The sequence below is a fragment of the Lithobates pipiens genome, unplaced genomic scaffold, assembly GCF_037356315.1.
Source record: "Lithobates pipiens isolate NorthernLeopardFrog02 unplaced genomic scaffold, aLitPip1_a1.2 Scaffold_28, whole genome shotgun sequence".
Taxonomy (NCBI): domain Eukaryota; kingdom Metazoa; phylum Chordata; class Amphibia; order Anura; family Ranidae; genus Lithobates; species Lithobates pipiens.
In genome coordinates this window covers 201939556-201958724 of record NW_027507789.1, presented here as the reverse complement: position 1 = coordinate 201958724, position 19169 = coordinate 201939556, and the positions used below count along the sequence as shown (strand labels likewise).

The 19169-nt window shown below is 43.2% G+C and overlaps 1 protein-coding gene across 4 annotated transcripts in view; it reads left to right on the top strand.

The window, feature by feature from the left end:
• LAMA5 (laminin subunit alpha 5) overlaps positions 1-19169 on the top strand; it is a 201274-nt gene that overhangs the window by 79131 nt on the left and 102974 nt on the right. For all 4 annotated transcript variants that reach the window (XM_077460289.1, XM_077460288.1, XM_077460287.1 and 1 more), the window contains exons 3-6: positions 8954-9071; positions 15183-15301; positions 16179-16349; positions 18543-18640. In XM_077460289.1, the coding sequence (XP_077316415.1) occupies positions 8954-9071; positions 15183-15301; positions 16179-16349; positions 18543-18640 (506 nt within the window). The remainder of the gene's footprint in view (positions 1-8953; positions 9072-15182; positions 15302-16178; positions 16350-18542; positions 18641-19169) is intronic.

Below are 19169 nucleotides of genomic sequence, written 5' to 3'. Positions count from 1 at the left end.
CACATTAGACTGACCCAATTTCCTCATCCTCTTGGACTGTGCTCCCACACCTACCCTTAATGACCACATAGAGAGATGTGGTGTTTTATTTATGGCAGCTGTTTTGAAGCACAGACTCTTGTCTTTTGCTTGATTACATTTTTTTTAAACCTTTAGGTGCCTTTCACAGGGGTATTCCATCCATTGGCTCCTGACCTGTGACTAGACGGCTCAAAAATGGACTGCATCATCATGAAATGGATATAAACTAAGTGTGTCTGTTTACACCCAGATCTGTTCAGGTTTTTTCAGACTGAATGCAATAAATGTGTGCCCAGGTTGACTTTTGCAGACCTGAATGGATGTAATGGGGTACAAACAAATAGGTTTCATTTGCATTTGGCTACCCATAGGGATTGCATGGATCCTTTTTTTCCTCCATCACAAGAAAGAAGAAAAATTGGAATGGACACATAAGGCAGGTCTATCCCAATTCTGATCCAACTCAGTGGGGAATTCGTTTATGGAACCCCTGCTGAGACAGAACGAAGGATTCTATTGGAAAGGGGCCTTAAAGTGGTTGTAAACCTCAGACATAAAATATGAACAAAGCATATCCCTCTATAGTGTGTATACTTGTCTCAGTTAAGAGCACTCGTCTCATTTCAGTCTGCTGGCTCATTCCTCTGCGCGAATCACTTCTCAAATGTTTCCATGACACCAAGAGAAAAATGGTGACAGAGGAGGGATCTGTAGCAGATTGACAGCCTCAGCTCTGTTCCTGTGAACTGCGTGGAGGGGGGGCGTGTCTCTTCCCTCCAATCTGCCCCCTTTTTTCTAAACTCTGACAAGCTTTAGAAATTCATCACTTTGATTGGATGTAGAGAAGAGTAGACTGCAGATAAACAGGTACAACTTACGTAGAAGGATTTGTTTCATCTCTCTGCATCACCAGAGGCCAGTCACTTTACTGGGTATATGTGAGGGTTTTCGGCCCCTTTAAATGTCTTATGCAAGCTAAACAAAACCTGAGCCAAAGGTATACATTTTTTCATTTATTTGAATTGCTCTTTTTTAAGCCCGATTGTTGGCTTTTCCGGGTGATTCTGAGTGGAGTTGCAGCTTCTTCCTACGTGATTTTGAGCTGAGGGCTATAGATAGTGGTGCTCAAGACCAGCATATATAAGGCCTCTGTTTTCACAATATCCAAATCGGGACCATTCAGAAATTAAGAATGATGGCAGATAAAGCTGAGGTCCAGTTATGATCTTTATTGCATATTTACTGACGACAAGGAGTTGCACACTCAGCACTGGCACCATTCAAAGAACACCTTGTTTTTTGTTTTGTTTTGTTTGTTTTTTCCCAATAAATTTTTTTCTCAAATTTGAAGAGCAATAGATTGTGATATCTTATCTGACTATCTTCTTCACCACATGAGAGAACATATTGGTTACTATGCACAGCTGCACCAGTTTTAGTACATCTCCCCCAATCAGCTTCCAGGTTTTAGCCCAGGTTTACACTGCCCGCAACTTCAGAGTCGCGTGACTTCCACGCAACTTTGAAGTCGGACCCCAGCGCGACTTTGGCACAACTTACAAGTAACTTCTTTAACAGAAGTCAATACAAGCCGTACCAAAGTCGGAGCAAAAGTAGTACAGGAACATTTTTCTAAGTCGGAACGACTAGAACGGTTCCATTGCAGAGAACGGGGTCCGAATTCTGGTGCGACAAGTACCCCAAAGTCAGAGCAATTGTCACATCAATGTGAACCGGGCCTTATTGTCAAAGTTTAATTGAACAAGCTGAAATTAGCTGATTAATATGCACAGCTGCAACAGATTCTGTGTGCTTCAGTTTTAGAAAATCTGTCATGGCGGCCCGCCAAATTAGGGGCGCTGATGTCTTTCTGATTCTGCTCCTGGCCAATCAGGAAGCGGGTCTTAAGACCCGATTGGCTGAGAGAAGAAGTGATCGTATTGGCCGTCCTGAAGCCGCGGAGGCGGAAGCCTCCTACCCGGGGAGGAGGAGGCACAGGAAGCAGCCGAAGCTGCTCATGATCTAGGTGGGGTAAGTGTGGGACTGGTGGGGGGATGAGCGAGCGATGGGGGACGGGGGGTGAGTGGAGGCGGGTGTCTTGCTTGCTGCCCCCCAGAATATACAGCACCAGCCGCCACTGAAATCACCTCCCTTATGTCCATTGAAGAAAGGTATGCGCTATGCATACATACATTGGTCTAAGCTGGATGTAAGCATGCAATAGAGATCATACATGGAGATCAGCCTTAAAAGTTGCAGGTTGGCTAGATGCAGCAGGTGAATTGTCAGGCTGAAATGTAGTCCTTCAGGATATAGACTTCTTAGCTTTGATAGGTTAGTTTATAGACACGGTTTTCATGATTGACCTTTAAAGCTCCGGAGAAAAGGTTCCGTAGTCATGGGGTCAGTGGCGTCTGTTGGTCGTCTAATCCTGGCAGCAGATTTACACAGGATAGTCCTGAATTCTCCTTGTCTGGCTACGCTCTCCTTTTATGGCCTCCTACATACAAACATAACATGGATCTCTGTATAGAGACTCTCCAGCGACTTTCCATAAATAGAACTGACTTTTTTCCTCCAGTTCTATGCTCCCCGCTATTAACTCCCCTGTGTCCTCACTGGCTATCTGCACACTTTCTGTAGGGAGCCGGGAGGGTTATAGCAACTCAAGCAGTGAAAATATTTGTTTAGGTTTCTGCGCACTAAAATATCCCTAAAAGTTGTTTGTCTAATCAGGTTATAGCTATCCAGAGCTTTATGGGAAATTGGGGAGTAACTCTGCTAAACACTGCTTGTATCTGAAAAGACCACATAACAGAACTCCAATGCAACTTCAGAAATGGTAGAGCTCCTTTATGTCTCTGCCAATTATGCAAAAATGTTGTGTTTTGTTCCCACTTGTAGAGCCTTGTCTTGTTACTTGAGCTAGGACACCAAGGATCTTCCATCATTTGAAGTGGAATATTTTGTTGCTCTGCTCCTGCATGAGCTGCATTGCAAAGATAGGTCTTCTCGCTCAAAAAATAAGTTAATGCCCACCTCCTGCTTTTTGATGATTAATAGCATGGCCAGGAAATCTAAGAGGATTTAGATTGCATAGTTGCAGGGGAGGACTGGCATGAGGTGTAGGGGCACGCCAAGGCAAGTGCTAATAAGATGCTAATAAGATATAATGGGCTGGTGGCCCTGAGCAAAGATTTATAATGGGCTGGTGGCCCTGAGAGGAAATTTATAATGGGCTGGTGGCCCTAAGCGGAGATTTATAATGGGCTGGTGGCCCTGAGCGAAGATTTATAATAAGCTGGTGGCCCTGAGCGGAGATTTATAATAAGCTGGTGGCCCTGAGCGGAGATTTAGAAAGGGCTGTCGGCCCTGAGCGGAGATTTATAATGGGCTGGTGGCCCTGAGAGGAGATTTATAATGGGCTGGTGGCCCTGAGCGGAGATTTATAATGGCTGGTGGCCCTGAGAGGAGATTAATAATGGGCTGGTGGCCCTGGGCGGAGATTTATGATGGGCTGGTGGCCCTGAGCGGAGATTTATAATGGGCTGGTGGCCCTGAGCGGAGATTTATAATGGGCTGGTGGCCCTGAGCGGAGATTTATAATGGGCTGGTGGCCCTAAGCGGAGATTTATAATGGGCTGGTGGCCCTGAGCGAAGATTTATAATAAGCTGGTGGCCCTGAGCGGAGATTTATAATAAGCTGGTGGCCCTGAGCGGAGATTTAGAAAGGGCTGTCGGCCCTGAGCGGAGATTTATAATGGGCTGGTGGCCCTGAGAGGAGATTTATAATGGGCTGGTGGCCCTGAGCGGAGATTTATAATGGCTGGTGGCCCTGAGAGGAGATTTATAATGGGCTGGTGGCCCTGAGCGAAGATTTATAATAAGCTGGTGGCCCTGAGCGGAGATTTAGAAAGGGCTGTCGGCCCTGAGCGGAGATTTATAATGGCTGGTGGCCCTGAGAGGAGATTTATAATGGGCTGGTGGCCCTGAGCGAAGATTTATAATAAGCTGGTGGCCCTGAGCGGAGATTTATAATAAGCTGGTGGCCCTGAGCGGAGATTTAGAAAGGGCTGTCGGCCCTGAGCGGAGATTTATAATGGGCTGGTGGCCCTGAGAGGAGATTTATAATGGGCTGGTGGCCCTGAGCGGAGATTTATAATGGCTGGTGGCCCTGAGAGGAGATTAATAATGGGCTGGTGGCCCTGGGCGGAGATTTATGATGGGCTGGTGGCCCTGAGCGGAGATTTATAATGGGCTGGTGGCCCTGAGCGGAGATTTATAATGGGCTGGTGGCCCTGAGAGGAGATTAATAATGGGCTGGTGGACCTGAGTGGAGATTCTTCACAAATCATACATCAATCAGAAAATAACTTGTAGACAGCTACTGGGCAATTATATGGCTACCTGAGTTGTGTCACAATAAACCATGACCTTTATGAGTTTTCAATATTCCCTCCATGACACACTTTCCTTAGCCCACAGAAGACTGTCCCTACCATGATAGTGATAGTTATTTTGGGCACACGTGGCTCAATCTTCCTGCTGAATTGGCCAAAAATTCAAGGTGTGGATGGCCCTCTTGGCAATATCTACATTGCCAAACTTCGAGTTCAAAATGAAAGAATGCAGGCGGAAATATTTCCAGCTGAACAGTCACTGCAACCAGTCAAATCGCATCACTGTCTATGTATTATGACAGCCACTGGAGCAGCACTATTAGGATACAATAGCCAGCCATGGAGATTCCTCCATCCTGATTAGCATGGATGGGGGAATTTATTGATTATGGGGTTGAACAAGAGAAATCTAAACATCTATGGCTAGCCTTAGTTGTGTTTGCTCCCCAGGCTAAAGGTTTCCATTGCGCCCTTGCAGAGTTGTTATTATAGTTATTACAGAATTTCAGAGCTGTCCTGTGTTCTCAGACAGCCCTCCTAGTTCTTAAAGAGGAGCTCCAGTTTTGACAAAAAAAAAAGTAAAGTCAGCAGCCACAAATTCTTGCTGATGTCTTGCCAGGAGGGATTCTACTGTCAGCACGGTCTGTGTTAATGGGGGAACCATGGTTGCACTAAAGAAATTGTCACCGTCTATGGCCTGCCTTATATGCACTGCCATCGTCATCAATAGGCCTAATAACATTCACTGACACTTGAAAAAAAACAGACAGTACGTCACCGTATCACATAGATGGCATCAGTAGACAAAATAAGGTTCACTGATGCATGTAAAAAAGAAAAAAAAAAAAAAGGACAGCACATGTCAACGCCATCACGCACATGTGAACTAGTTTGATGTAAAACAATGGCCACCCTGTGTTTATGTGTTGACATGTACTAAAACTCATAGGTGTGAGTAATGAGTCCTGGAAGATGCATGCAAGTGAATGACTCATGAAGCAATGGAGCCAGGAACAGGGTGAGTGCCCAGAACCTGAACCTTTTAAAAGCAGCTATATTGCCTTGAAGGTTCACATTAAAGTGATTGTAAAGTCTCGTTTTATTTTTGTTCAAAATAACAAACATGTTATACTTACCTCCTCTGTGCAGTTGGTTTTGCACAGAGCAGCCTTGAGCCTCCTCTTCTCAGGTCCCTCTTCGTTGCTCCTGGCCCCTCCCTCCTGTTGAGTGCCCCCACAGCAAGCAGCTTGTTATGGCGGGCACCTGAGCCGCGTTGCAGCTCCCTGTGTCCATTCAGACACAGAGCCATGGCCCGGTTCCACCCCCTCTCTCTCCTCATTGGCTCTCTGACTTTGATTGACAGCAACAGGAGCCAATGGCACAACACTGCTGTGTGAGCCAATGAGGAGGGAGAGTCCCAGACAGCTTAGCCTTTGGTGCACATCACTGGATCTAGATGGAGCTCAGGTAAGTATTAGAATGCATTAGGATAAAAAACCTTCTGACTTTACAACCACTTTAAGGATACTCTGATCAGCATCGCCATAGAATAGTGGTAACATATTTGCTATTAGGGCTTTGTACACACAGGCAAAATAAAAATGCAAAGTATCATTTTTTTTTCATTTCAGTTCTGCACGGATGAATGGAACATTGCATATGACTGTGCAAAAATTCATAATTCTGAAATGCGCTTAGAGACACAATTTTTAAGAAAGAAAAATTTTACACAATAATGCATGTATATGCAAGTACATATAAGCATACATGCGCAAATTGAAACAGATAGAAGAGGCTGATAAATTGGCAGATAGAAGAGGATGCATTTTACGTGTGTACAGACATACGCGCTAGTACATTTGTATACGCATGATTTTTATGAAACATATGGTAACTTGTGTTTCTTTGCCAACAAGATTCTGCATATAAACATTGGGCTTGTTCACACAGCTATCAGTTTTTGGCTGCAGTGAGCCCGGATGAGGGGGCAGTACATCAAACTTTTTTTTTTTTTTTTTACTTTATTTGAAGTGCACAAAGCAGTGTGTTGCACTGCTGTGTGCTGACATGCAGTACCTTCCTGTGTGCTGCTGTGATAACATTTTTTTTCCATGTGCCCTAGCGGTGATTGGTGTTTATCTGGGAAAATGGCATTCCCCGCATTGTGTGTGAACGAACTTCTATGCCCATGTGCCTAAAGTAAGCCATAGATTATACCATTTTAATTTCTTTGACCACAGGTTGAAGGAAAGAAAATGTCTTGATTCCCCCATCAAGACAGTCAATGTTGATGGGGGCAGGGCCGTCTTTCCAAGCGGGCATACCTGGGCACAGCCCAGGTGCCCCATCAGGGCCAGTCGGATCTAGAGAAAAGCTATTGGAATTGCCTCCGCTCTGCTCGCCGCCACACACAGCCCCACCTCCTCCTAGCCCCGCCCCTGTACAGAATGCGGGTCTAATGCTGGGATGTGTTCTGTATATCACAGGCGTGGGCTTAGGGGGAGGCGGGGCTGTGTGTGACAGCAAGCAGAGCAAATTGGGACAGGCTTGTAGGGGCCCCAGTGCATTGCTTTGCCCAGGGGCCCATGATGCTGTTAAGGTGGCCCTGGATTGGGGAATCACTCCCGCTGAGCTATTCTACAGGTTTCCCAGCCTTTAGAATACAATGATCACTGCTGGCAGTGATCGTATATGAAAGCCCAACGGGCTGGATGCAATGAAGTTGATCAATAAACTTCAAAACAACCAGCTTGCCCATGGATTGCAATTCGGCTGGTTCCTGCTGAACCGGATACATTTTGAGCAGTCTATGGCTGGCCTTATTGTACATTTTTTCTTTAATACCTTTTTTTATCCAGCATTTATTTGCTTTTTTTGCAACTTTCCTGATTTATTAGATGCTCTGGGTAGTCTGTGTACAGTCAGCCCTCAAATGTGCTGAACCAAACGGCTTCTGGAATCACCCTGCTTAAAAATGCAGCTCATGGCACCTCAGGAGATAAAGTATGCCCGTGGGAGACACTTTTCCTGATTATAGAAAATATTTTTTTTAAGCGCTAAGGTGGATTTTTAATTCATCACTGGCGCTGCTTCATCCAGATGGTGGTGTACCTGCCAGCCTCTTGTTGTTAGCAGAGATGGCTGTCCCCTCCGGCTGTGAATCTATAGCAGATTGATAGATGGGAGAATGGAAATTTGGCCGCCTGTTTACAGGATGAGAAGTCCTCTGCAGCAGCAGATTTAATTACCACTCCGCTGCGGGGAAGCACGGACCGTGCATTAGAAGGGATTGTACAAAGCTGAGCTGTGTAGCATTGCTTACTGTAAAGACAAATAGATCCACACAGGTCACATCAGGCACACACAGTTCCCCGTCCAACATAAAATAGCCATTATGAAGTTTATTATTAGACCACAAAAAACAAATGTCATTCGTTATATCAGGAACTGGGCAGATTATCCAGGCCTGTTACCACAAGGATCTGTAATTGTTGTCTTTCTGAGTTTTATTGTTTTATTTTTCATGTGCTCTCGTGCACCGTTTTCAGGAGCAATACCAAGTTTTGAAGATTTAACACAATCCTTGCTTTTGCTCCTGGATACATCCCTGACTCCTGAGGCAACTTTCTGAGCAATAAAATCCTTCTTCTGTTTCATCCAGGTTTTGTCATCCGAAAATTCTGAATCAGCTGTCGAAAGCACCATACTAACGATACGAAAATCGTCAGGGTTAATATTAGCAAAACACCTTTATTGATTAAAAAAAAAAATAATTTCCATCCTAGGCATCCTAGATCACATCGTTGCAAATCACTATGCGGAAAGTCGTTTCTGTCTTCAGGATCAAATATTGCTGCTCCCATGTAAACTGTAGAACTCTTTGCACACTGATGACATCACACAAATTATGATTTTTTTTTAAGCCAACAATCACTATATTAGTCCCTGGCCTCAGGGTTTTCCCCGAAACGAGGAAGCTCTTTTTGTTTAAAAGCATTAAGAGGAGAGGTCCCAAGGCTGGGGCTGACATTGCAATTGTTGGCTTCAAATAAATTGGGATCTGTGTGACGTCATCGGTATGTGGAGTGTTCCTTTCTTCTATGAATGTGTTGGAGGATGGTGGTTCCATGAATCATCTGCACCCAGAGCGGAGGACACATCAGGATAAATCTATCTTGAGAGTGGAAGAGATTTTTAATTAATTTCCACACATTGGTTGGGTTATTTAGATGAATCGGATAACATTCACATGCATATCTTAAAATGTCAAAAGAGCATAGATTCCCTTTTAAGTTCAGAGAGAATTGCCATGGCTGAAATTGCTCATATATGCTACTTTTAACCTAATGCCAATTTGTACAGTCAGAATAGTAAAAAGACAGTTGCTGATTGACTATTGTTTTTTCAAATTTGGAAGTTGCTTTTGTTCTTTATTCACTGACCCCCAACCCTTCTGTTGTGTGATAATTTCATCCATCGTAACATGAAATTGTAAATGTGATTTTATTAACAGTCTTCGCTACTTATTGCAGGTTTTCCATGTGGCGTACGTCTGGATCAAGTTTGCCAACTCACCCCGACCAGATCTCTGGGTATTGGAACGCTCTACGGATTTTGGTGCCACATACCAACCATGGCAATATTTTGCATGTAAGTTTTTTTCTTTCTTTATTGTGTGTTTAATATTATGATGGACAGTGTCTCCTCTCAACCTCACCGGCTGACCGTATTCTATCAATGTGTGGCATCATTTCTATATTCTTTAGCTCTTGACCTGAAACAGAACCCGTCCTTTACAAAGACAGGATGCATTTTGGCAGCCATTTTCTATGCAGAACACATATTCAGTGTAGCATTTAAGGGGACACTGGTGTTGTAAATATATTGCCCTGCAAGAGGCGAATACCTTGGTCCTTTTGGGTTAACCTGTTTTTGGATGGTTATCTAATTAAACATTTAAAAGGTTATTTGCAAGGTTCTCTAAAAGGGATGGTAAAAGGCAGATTTTCTGCTCTTATAAACCTATGTATACAATATGCAAATAATAAATATATATTCAATTTATATTGTGATATTTGGGGGTTATTTTGCCTCTGTGTAGAGCACACCAGTGAGCAGAGTCCATGCCAGTTATGCCATTTAAGGGCTTGTTGGCCCACTTTTATTAAAAGTAAAAGAAAACAAGTCTAATAACTGGAGAGTTGCCCACACAGGGGTTTCAGCTTTCCACAGCAACAATGTAATAAACAGAAAAATATCAAGCCACCTGGTTCTCTTCAGCAGTACTGCCGTTTAGGCTTTACACTTCAGCCCTCTTGGCCATATAACAGAGATCTTGTACAACTACTGTACTTCTTTTTATGTTCCTTGCTGCTCAGCCCACAGCTTTGGGCCCTCTGACTATACCATGCAGACATGCATGCTTCTCCCTTGCTTGCCTGGACTCCTCGGGAGGGTGGAGCCCAGACCCATGGTCAGGTGTCTACAAATAGACCAACACACACCTGACCAGTCAGTGTGCTGGTGAGTCCCAAAACCTGGTCCCAGGATTGGAGATTGCATCCCACCCATAACACTATGGAATCTCCGGGTTCCAGGTCCCCAACTGGATTTTTGTAAACAATGAGCAAACTGAAAAGCCAGTTTCCTCCCAAATAAACAACTCCCCTGGAGCTGGAGCCCCTCAACCTGCCTGGTTGAGAACCTTGCATCCTTCTGCAGGTGGGGTACCATACTACCATAATATATACACTTATACACAATACATACATTTTATTCCTTCAACTAGTAGCATCACTAAAATGTGACATCAGTTATCACAAGGAATTTTAAGGTGATCACACAGGCTTTCCAGTTAACATTGACCTGCTGATAAAATGGCAGCCAGCAATGTAAAAATGACAGACTTACTTGGTACCAGCTGCTAAATATATCATATACTGATGATCATATTTTTATTAATAGATAATTATAAAATAGCAATGTGTACTAACATGGCCGCTGGCCATGTTAACTTGCGGCTCGGCAGTCGGGGGGGGGGGGGGTAATACTATGGCTTGACCTGCCTTTCAGCCACCCATATAAACAAGGCTTTAGGTCTGATGTATAGAAGAGTTTTAAAACATCTGAAAGAAAAAGATTTGCTGCCACAAATCTACTTTTGAAAAAAGTATAGTCAGGGGAATGGAATAGAACACCTCTATCCCTTCATTTTATTGACTTCTCTATAGAGCATTTAATACATTGGCTCTTTCTTTCCTTCTTGTTTCTCTTTTGTTCCTGCCCTTACATCCTTCAGGAGAAAGGATGTTTCTGTTGACAGGGTAGAGACACAAAACTGTTCTGACTGAGTGACAGTTGGGCTGTTATCACTTTCTGGAGATCGCTCGCTCGTTGTCATCCTGTTCTCTCTGCATCTCGTTCTGCTCCTATTCTTGGTTATATTTAACTGTGAGAAAGCACATTCAGAGACCACTAATTGAAATAAGATGTGAAGCTCCTTACCAAATCAATTTTCTTGCCAAGAAGTTTGACTTTGAGGACCCAAAATCCCACGATCCAAATCTAGCCACCCCTGAGCTGTCATGAAGCATTTTTAGTTTACATCTTTTTTTCAGTGCCTAGCATGTTTAAAAGGCTGTTTCAACCAGCCAAGAGTTCCCTTTAAATTTTGGATAGAGTGGGCAAAAGTTAGAACTTCTCTTAGCCATTTTCTGTCATATTTTTCCTCATTGCGGGCTAGAGCTGCAAGGAGGCTGTCCACCTAAAGAAAGGCATGCAGCCGCTCAGTAATGTGCACAGGCCGTGGTACCACCGAATGCAAATGATTTAAGTGTATGGGGCCACGCCATAATCTTCCTGCACCCGCATCCAATGCAATTGGTTGCACCACAGTGGTTCAGCTTTTTTAGGATTAAAACAGGTGGTGAGGTGGTGCTATATGTGAACATTAACCTGTGTAGTCTCTGAGATAGAAAGTGAGATTCTTCAGCAATCAAATGAAGATGTAAAATATGCTTCAGCTCGAGATGGGCTTTAAATAACTTGTTCAGTTAAGCTGGCCATAAATTCATTGAAATTTGGCTGATTCAGCTGGGACCGACCTAATTTCCATTCGTCTATAGCTGTTCCTGCCCGACAAAAGTCGATGGGGACTCTTAGAAAATGTTGATTCGAACAGCATATGATCAGTGTATTCTGACAGTGGAGGAGTCCCTGCTGTCAGAATACAATAGCAAGGTGGATGGATTATTCCTCCATTCACCTTGCTTCAGTGGATCCATTTGTTTTGTTTTTTCAATCAGCTGGCTTGTAGGCAGGTGCCCACTAAGGGGGATGATGTTGTAGATAGTTACTGAGCTGCCCAGGTGGGGAAGAGTTAACACGGGTTCTACATTTGCCCGGGCTTTTTGGGTTCTGCCCTCCACCATGTTCTGCATATAAAACCTTGGAAGGGCAAGCTCAGGGAGCAAAGGGACTGCATGGGAAAGGAGTGAGTAGTCTTGTCTGAGACGATGTAACCTGCAGCAACCCATGAACTTCCCTCAGGGGAATCTACCATACCAAGGACTTTGCCAGTTATGGAGGACTACCTGGAAAGACCTGCCTGGGAAGGAGTTGGTGGAAGGAAAGTAGTTGCTACATGTAACCATGGTCTGGTGGGAATGTAATAGCAGCCAGACAGCAGAGAGTGGTACCAGACATGGGTAACAGGTCCTCTGGTAGCGAGGGAGGCGGGGTGCGCTGGCTCCCTCCTTAGTGGTTGGTTCACCTAAAAAAAAACACATGGACCTAGTAGCTTGGCACAGGAAACCTGAAGGAGTTTGTTATATGCATGAATGAATGTAGCCCTGCCTAGTCCTGGGCATTGGTGAGTGCGTACACAAGAAGAAGTGCCCCCACGAGAAGGATGAGTAGTCCCGGTCCACACACTGGTTAATAAAAAAAAACAAGGCATGAATGGGCAGCCTTACAAAAAATTTATTGTCTGGCATTGTCATTGTGTAGATGCTCATGAACTCCTAGGGGTACCTCTGCCTCATCAGATACATTTTTAAACAGTGTGGTGAAATTTTTATCAATGTTGTGCCTCCGCTTGGGAAAGTACCCCTCACACTTTGTTCAGGGAATCACCTGTTACCAAAATATGAAATGAAGACAAACCATGAGGGATCTGCATGTACAAGGTATCGACTACACACTTCTGGTCATTCTTGGAAATTATGCTGTCATGAAAGAATACTGTATAGAAAAAAAAATCATACAGGTAGTGCATTGGAAAAATATAACACTAGAACACTTTTTAGGACTTGTATGTCCATAAAAAAAGTTATTGTTATTAAAAGCTCCAATTTTGACCAATGTCTATAGGGGTGGCCTTATCACCAAATTTCTTCTACAGATGTCTCCCTCGGCCTTCACATGCTCATTGTTCAGAGTCTTGTAACCTGGCTGACAGTTGGGATTCTTTCCTGCTCCTGTAGCTGTTATATCCAGCTGTTTCATGACAAGAAATTACCCGTGTTCTCCCTTCCTGCTGATTAACTGCCATTCATGTGCATCTCCTCTCTATGAAAGCCATATGGGGGCAGACGGAAACATGACATCCATCCTCTGCCTAAACATGAAGGTACCATGACCACCAAGCTCAGCCTACCATAAACTTGAGGTTAGGTCTGTGGAACATGATAAATGGGTGTTCACATTGTCTTTAGTCTACTTTATTCATTTTAAGGAAAACTGGAGGCTGCCGCTGATGTCTCAGTCTGCAAATGCTAGTTGCATGTCTGTCCTGCTGGCCCCCTGAATTCATTTCTTTGGGTTAGTGACCCATAACAGGTTTGTAGATAATTCTGACTTTCCTGATTCTGGGTCAGTGGCTCATAAAATATTGAAACTAGTTGGTTAAGAAATTTGGAATCTAGAGGTTGGCAATGACGGCCTACCCTTTTCTCTTGGGGAAGGATTACTTTAGAAGGCACCAGATGTGGACAATAATATACATATGTTGATATTGTTAAATGATTTGTCGCTTTGCTAATAGTAGTATAAGAAGTGAAGACCAATATAAGCTTAATAAAACAGCTATACGTTTTCCAAATCTAGGTAAAAACAACTCAATTAGAAATATATGAGTATTTATATGAATTATAGAGTTGACTTTTTCTTACTTAATGCACTTATATGTTGATGAACACGGAGAGCAATTTATATGAATTAGTAATATCAACTACTTTGAATTGAGTTGTTTTTAAACAGATTTGGAACACTGATAGATATTTTAATAACCTTATACTGACCTTCACTTCTTGTACTAGTATTAGCAAAGCGCCACTTCATTTACCAATACCAGCAACAGTGTATATGTGGGGAACACATTGGGTCGATTTGACCAGCTACTGCATCTTAGAAACATTATCTTTATCCATTCATTACAGTAACGTACAGGACCCCCCCTCCCCGGTGTAATAATATACACATGCACTTCGATGAAAGCCTAAAAAGAAAATCTCTTACTAAAAATTTAATTCATATTGGTTTTCTGTCTGTGGGAGTACAGGATAACTGTCTGTATCCTGACATCCTTTATACATTTCAGCTGGCCACACACTGATAGATTTGAACAAAGAACATCTAATGCCACGTACACACGACCGTTTTTTCCATCAGAATAAACTCTGATGGTTTATCCAACAGAGTTCCACTGAAACAGACTTGCCTACACACGATCACACCAAAGTCCGATCGTCTAGAACGCGGTGACGCACAACACGTATGATGGGACTAGATAAAGGAAGTTAGGAAGTTCAATAACCAGTAGCCAATAGCTGCCCTTGCGTCGTTTTTGGTCTGTCGGAACATCATACAGACAAACGATTTTACCGATAGAAATTGATTCCATCGGAAAGATTTAAGACATGTTCTATTTCTAGGTCCGTCAGAATTTTTTTAATTAAAAGTCCGCTGAAGCCCACACACGATCGGAATATCCGATGAAATTATTCCGTCTGACTTTTTCTGCCGGAAAGTCCGACCGTGTGTACACGGCATAACAGATTCCTTCATCCATATTAAAGTACAACTAAAAGGAGCAAAACTTACCTTTCCTCCAACAGTTCCTGACCTTTGCTGGCATCTTCTTCTGTGTGCTGGTCTTTGACCATTGTCATTGGCTGGCGTGGGTCTTCCAGGCACACAGGGATCGTGCCGGAGCTGTAAGCTGAGCTGTGCATGCACAGCTCTGTTTACTTGCCCTAGAACGCTGTGAGCAGGTAGGTAGTTGTATTTTATTCCAGTAAAGACATTGCATGTCTCTTCTGCAATAAACAAACAATGCTTGCATCTGATTAGATGCAAGGGCTGCTTGACCGACAATTTCCACACAGTTCATTTGATAAAAGTCCATCAGAAGTTCAGTCAACTTTTGTTGTGCCAAGTAATGGCATGACCAGGCCACCTTTGGTTTGAATTGTTGGCCGGTTTAGCAAGAATCCTCTAAATTTCAAGCTGTGTATGACAGTCTTTAGTGTCTCTGTTTCTCTAGCCATGGATCAGAATGACTAACAGCAGTTCAGCGTAGCACAGCAGAGAGCAGGACTCAAAACTTCTTGTGCTGAGCCCCCTTTTGTGGGAGAATAGAGTCAACTAGCTCAGAAAGCTTAGTGAATCTGTTCATTTAAGTAAGGTACTAAGTTGGCACAAAGTTCAGACTACCATTGCTAGTTGTCCCCTCTCTCATTTTTCAAATCCTTTTCCTTTCAGCATCCAAGAGAGACTGCATCGAGCGATTTGGGGTGCACACACTGCAACGTGTCAGCAAGGATGACGACGTCATTTGTACTACAGAGTATTCCCGAATAGTCCCATTAGAGAATGGAGAGGTGAGTGGTAACTCCACTTTCATTAAATAAAATATTTAGAAAATAAAAACATAATATAGCATTTGCATTGCTACACAAGCCATTTTGAAATGTAAAAAAAAAAATTACTTTTCCTTTTCATTCTGCAATCAATGGTGTTCCAGCATGCTCATCTGACAGAAACCAGCCAACTTCTGTCGGACAGGGCGTCATACACACGGGCAAATGTTGGATGTTTTTTTTAATTTGCTGAAGTCAAAAGTAGTAAATTATATTTCTGGGGGTGTTCTGTACATCAACATGTACAGAATGCCTCAGGGTTGTCGTATTGAATTTTACAGAATGTTCTGTAAAATTCTGTTCTGTAAAATTCAATATGACAACCTGGTGGCATTCTGTACATGTTGATGTACAGAACACCCCCAAAAACATAATTTCCTCTTTTGACATCGGCCTGTTAAAAAAAAAAAAAAAAACATCTAACATTTGCCCGTGTGTATGACACCCTGTCCTACAGAAGCCAGCCGTTCGGCTGGTTTCTGTCCGATGAGCATACTGGAACACCAGCAGCCGACACGCTCCTAATCAGCGCTCTCAGCCAATGGCGCAGAGCGCCAATCTGAGTGTTCTGGCGGGGGACCCCCATTTCTTAAAACCCTTGCAATGAACATAGATCACCCAGAGGGGATTGTTTTTTTCTCAGCAAAAGTGGAGTAACTCTTTAACACAAACAGTTGATTGCCAAGTACAATAGGCCTTATTGTTTAGTAAATCAGCCAAATACACACTTTCATTCCCTGCAGAAAAATGATTTGGATTGTTTGCTGTGGCTATCAAGAACAGTGCTCTCTCTGGAAACTGACCGACGTCTTACTAACAGTGGTTTTTGTCATTTCAGATTGTGGTTTCTTTGGTCAACAAACGTCCTGGGGCCATGAATTTCTCCTACTCCCCCCTCCTGAGGAACTTTACAAAAGCCACCAACATCCGTCTAACTTTTCTCCGAACCAACACCCTGTTGGGTCACCTCATGGGGAAAGCACAGGGGGATCCCACTGTGACCCGCAGAGTAAGTGATGAGGAAAATGCATTTCATAGGATTGCTTCGGAGTATCTGTAAAGTAAATTCTAGCTGTACCAGTATCAAACAGACATCTAAAATAGTGATGCTTGTGCTAATCATATCCCACGTTCACTTCTGTAATATCCTGCTTTGTCTTCTTTTTCTGCTAACCAGACTAGCCCCACTCCAGTCTGTTATGAACACTCTCACTCGGCTCATACACCCTTCTTCTGGATAGTCTCTCTCACTTAGCTCTGGCTTCCCACTGTCAACAGGATACAATTCAAAATCCTGCTTCTAAACAGTCTGGCTCCTTCTCTCGTCTTCTTAGCTTCCAGGTATATGTTCAACTAGACCTTTTTTCCATTAATAAACTTTTCTCCTTGATCAGCACTTCCATCAACTTTGTCAGGGCTTCTCTTATGCTGCACTTCTTCTCTAAAACCCTCTCCCATGTGTCATCAAACACTCACCAAGCTTGCAAGTCTTTGAATAATCCTTCAAAACTCTCATACCCCTTACTCACAGCATCTCCATCCTATCACCTAAGGTACCCACTTCTAAAGTGTTACCTACAAGTAGGCTTGCCAAACAATGCCATAGGTGAAGGGATGTTCTTTATCTGAACCTGATATTAATTAATAAATATGAATTAATTAATAATAAAAGACAGTTGTGAAGTCTGCGGTGGAATTCCCTTCTGCAGGGGTGCTCAACCTTTTGAAGAGCAAGGGACATTAAAGTGATTTGGTAACCATTCGTGGGCTAGAATGAACTATGGGGTTGTACCGCCCTCAAACCACTAAGGTAAACAAGCCCTTACTGTCCTGAGCCCCCTATAAGAAGGCTGCTTTCACACTAATGCGCGGTGGTTTACAGCCTATTAACCATTTTTTTTATAAGTGCTAATATGCCCATTGCAAAAGTACAATGTATGTGATGTGATGTTTAATAAATTGACTTTTTCCTCTTCCAGCTTCTGCTGGCATTACTTTCTGGGCTGCTAGAAAGGTCCCAGGTGAAGTGTTGTTGTTATCAGTCTACCTGGGAGAGGAGCCGGCGCTGCAGAGGAAGCATTGGCTTATGTGGCATCTGCTTCCTCTACTGCCTGCTGACCCGCCATCCCAGAGCATGGGCGTGTTCTTCCCTGGTTTGAGGTCGCAGGCCACATTAGAGGTCTCCACGGGCCACGGGCTGAGCACCCCTGCCCTACAGACTACCTGACATTTCATACAGGTTTTCGTTTCTTTTTTTTTCTCTTACGGTACATGCATAGTTACATAGTAGGCGAGGTTGAAAAAGACACAAGTCCATCAAGTCCAACCTGTATTATTATATGTCAGTATTACATTGTATATACCTGTATGTTGTGGTTGTTCAGGTGCTGATCTAATAGTTTCTTGAAACTATCAATGCCCCTCGCTGAGACCACCGCCTGTGGAAGGGAATTCCACATCCTTGCCGGGCTTACAGTAAAGAATCCTTTACGTAGTTTAAGGTTAAACCTCTTTTCTTCTAATTTTAATGATCGGCCACAAGTCTTGTTAAACTCCCTTTTGCGAATGACTAGTCCTCCTTTTAAAGTGTAAGTCCACCCTAAGACTAAAATCTGTACATCTACAGACATCCACGATCTAACACTAACCTATCTAGGACTGTAAAGAATAAATCAGTATACATACCTTTTTTTTTTAAGCCGATCCGACCTGGTCTCCAGTGGCAGAAGCACTGCAGAGGACACAACTGACACTGACTGTGAAATGAATGGGAAGTGACATCACCCGTAGACTTTTGTTGTCGGCTGTGTCCTCTGCTCCCACCTCCACAGTGAAGCCACAGATCAGCATGGGATCAGGTCGGATTGCCTTTAAAAAAAGGTATGTATACTGATTTCTTCTTTATGGGGTTAGATAGGTTAGTGTTAGATCGTGGATGTTTGTAGATGCAGGAATTTTTGTGTTAGGGTGGACTTACACTTTAACTCCCCCACTTCCATCTGTATATTGTTAAAGCTACAAATAGTGCAACTGGTGCCATCTATCCCATCTACTTTAGATTGTAAGATTTTCTGTAGAGAATTTTGAAACCGTTTTGTATATTTCATGAAGATATGGTTCTAGCCCCTGTATAGTCTCGCTTTGTACAATGCTGCTGTTTATGGGTCAAATTAATTTAATAACTTTTTTTTTTAATTTCCAGTATTACTACAGTATCAAAGATATTAGCATTGGAGGACGTTGTGTCTGTAATGGTCATGCTGAAGTGTGCAATGCTAAGGACCCCGCCAACCCATACAGGTAATATGGCTAGAAATAAAAATAAGTACCATGGAACAGCTAATCAGCTGCAAATATTATTATTCAAGTAAAGATCAATCGTTTATTTTGTTGGAGTATTGGAAGCAAAAAAATCCTTAAAACCAGAGGGAATTTTATGCCGCGTACACACGACCGGACTTTTTGACAGCAAAGGTCCGACGCAACGAGTCCGTCGGACAATTCTATCATGTATGGGCTCCATCGGACCTTTGCTTGGCAAAAATCCGCCGGACTTTAGAAATAGAACATATTTTAAATTTCCCCACCGTAAATCCGCCGGACCGAGAAATCCGTTCGTGTGTATGCTAGTCCGACAGACAAAAACGGACGCTAGGGCAGCTATTGGCTACTGGCTATGAACTTCCTTATTCTAGGCCGGTCGTACGTCATCACGTTCGAATCCGTCGGACTTTGGTGTGATTGTGTGTGGCCAAGTCCGTTCATTCGGAAAGTCCGCCGAAAGTCCGTCGGAAAGACCGCCGGACCTAGTCCCTCGAAAAGTCCGGTC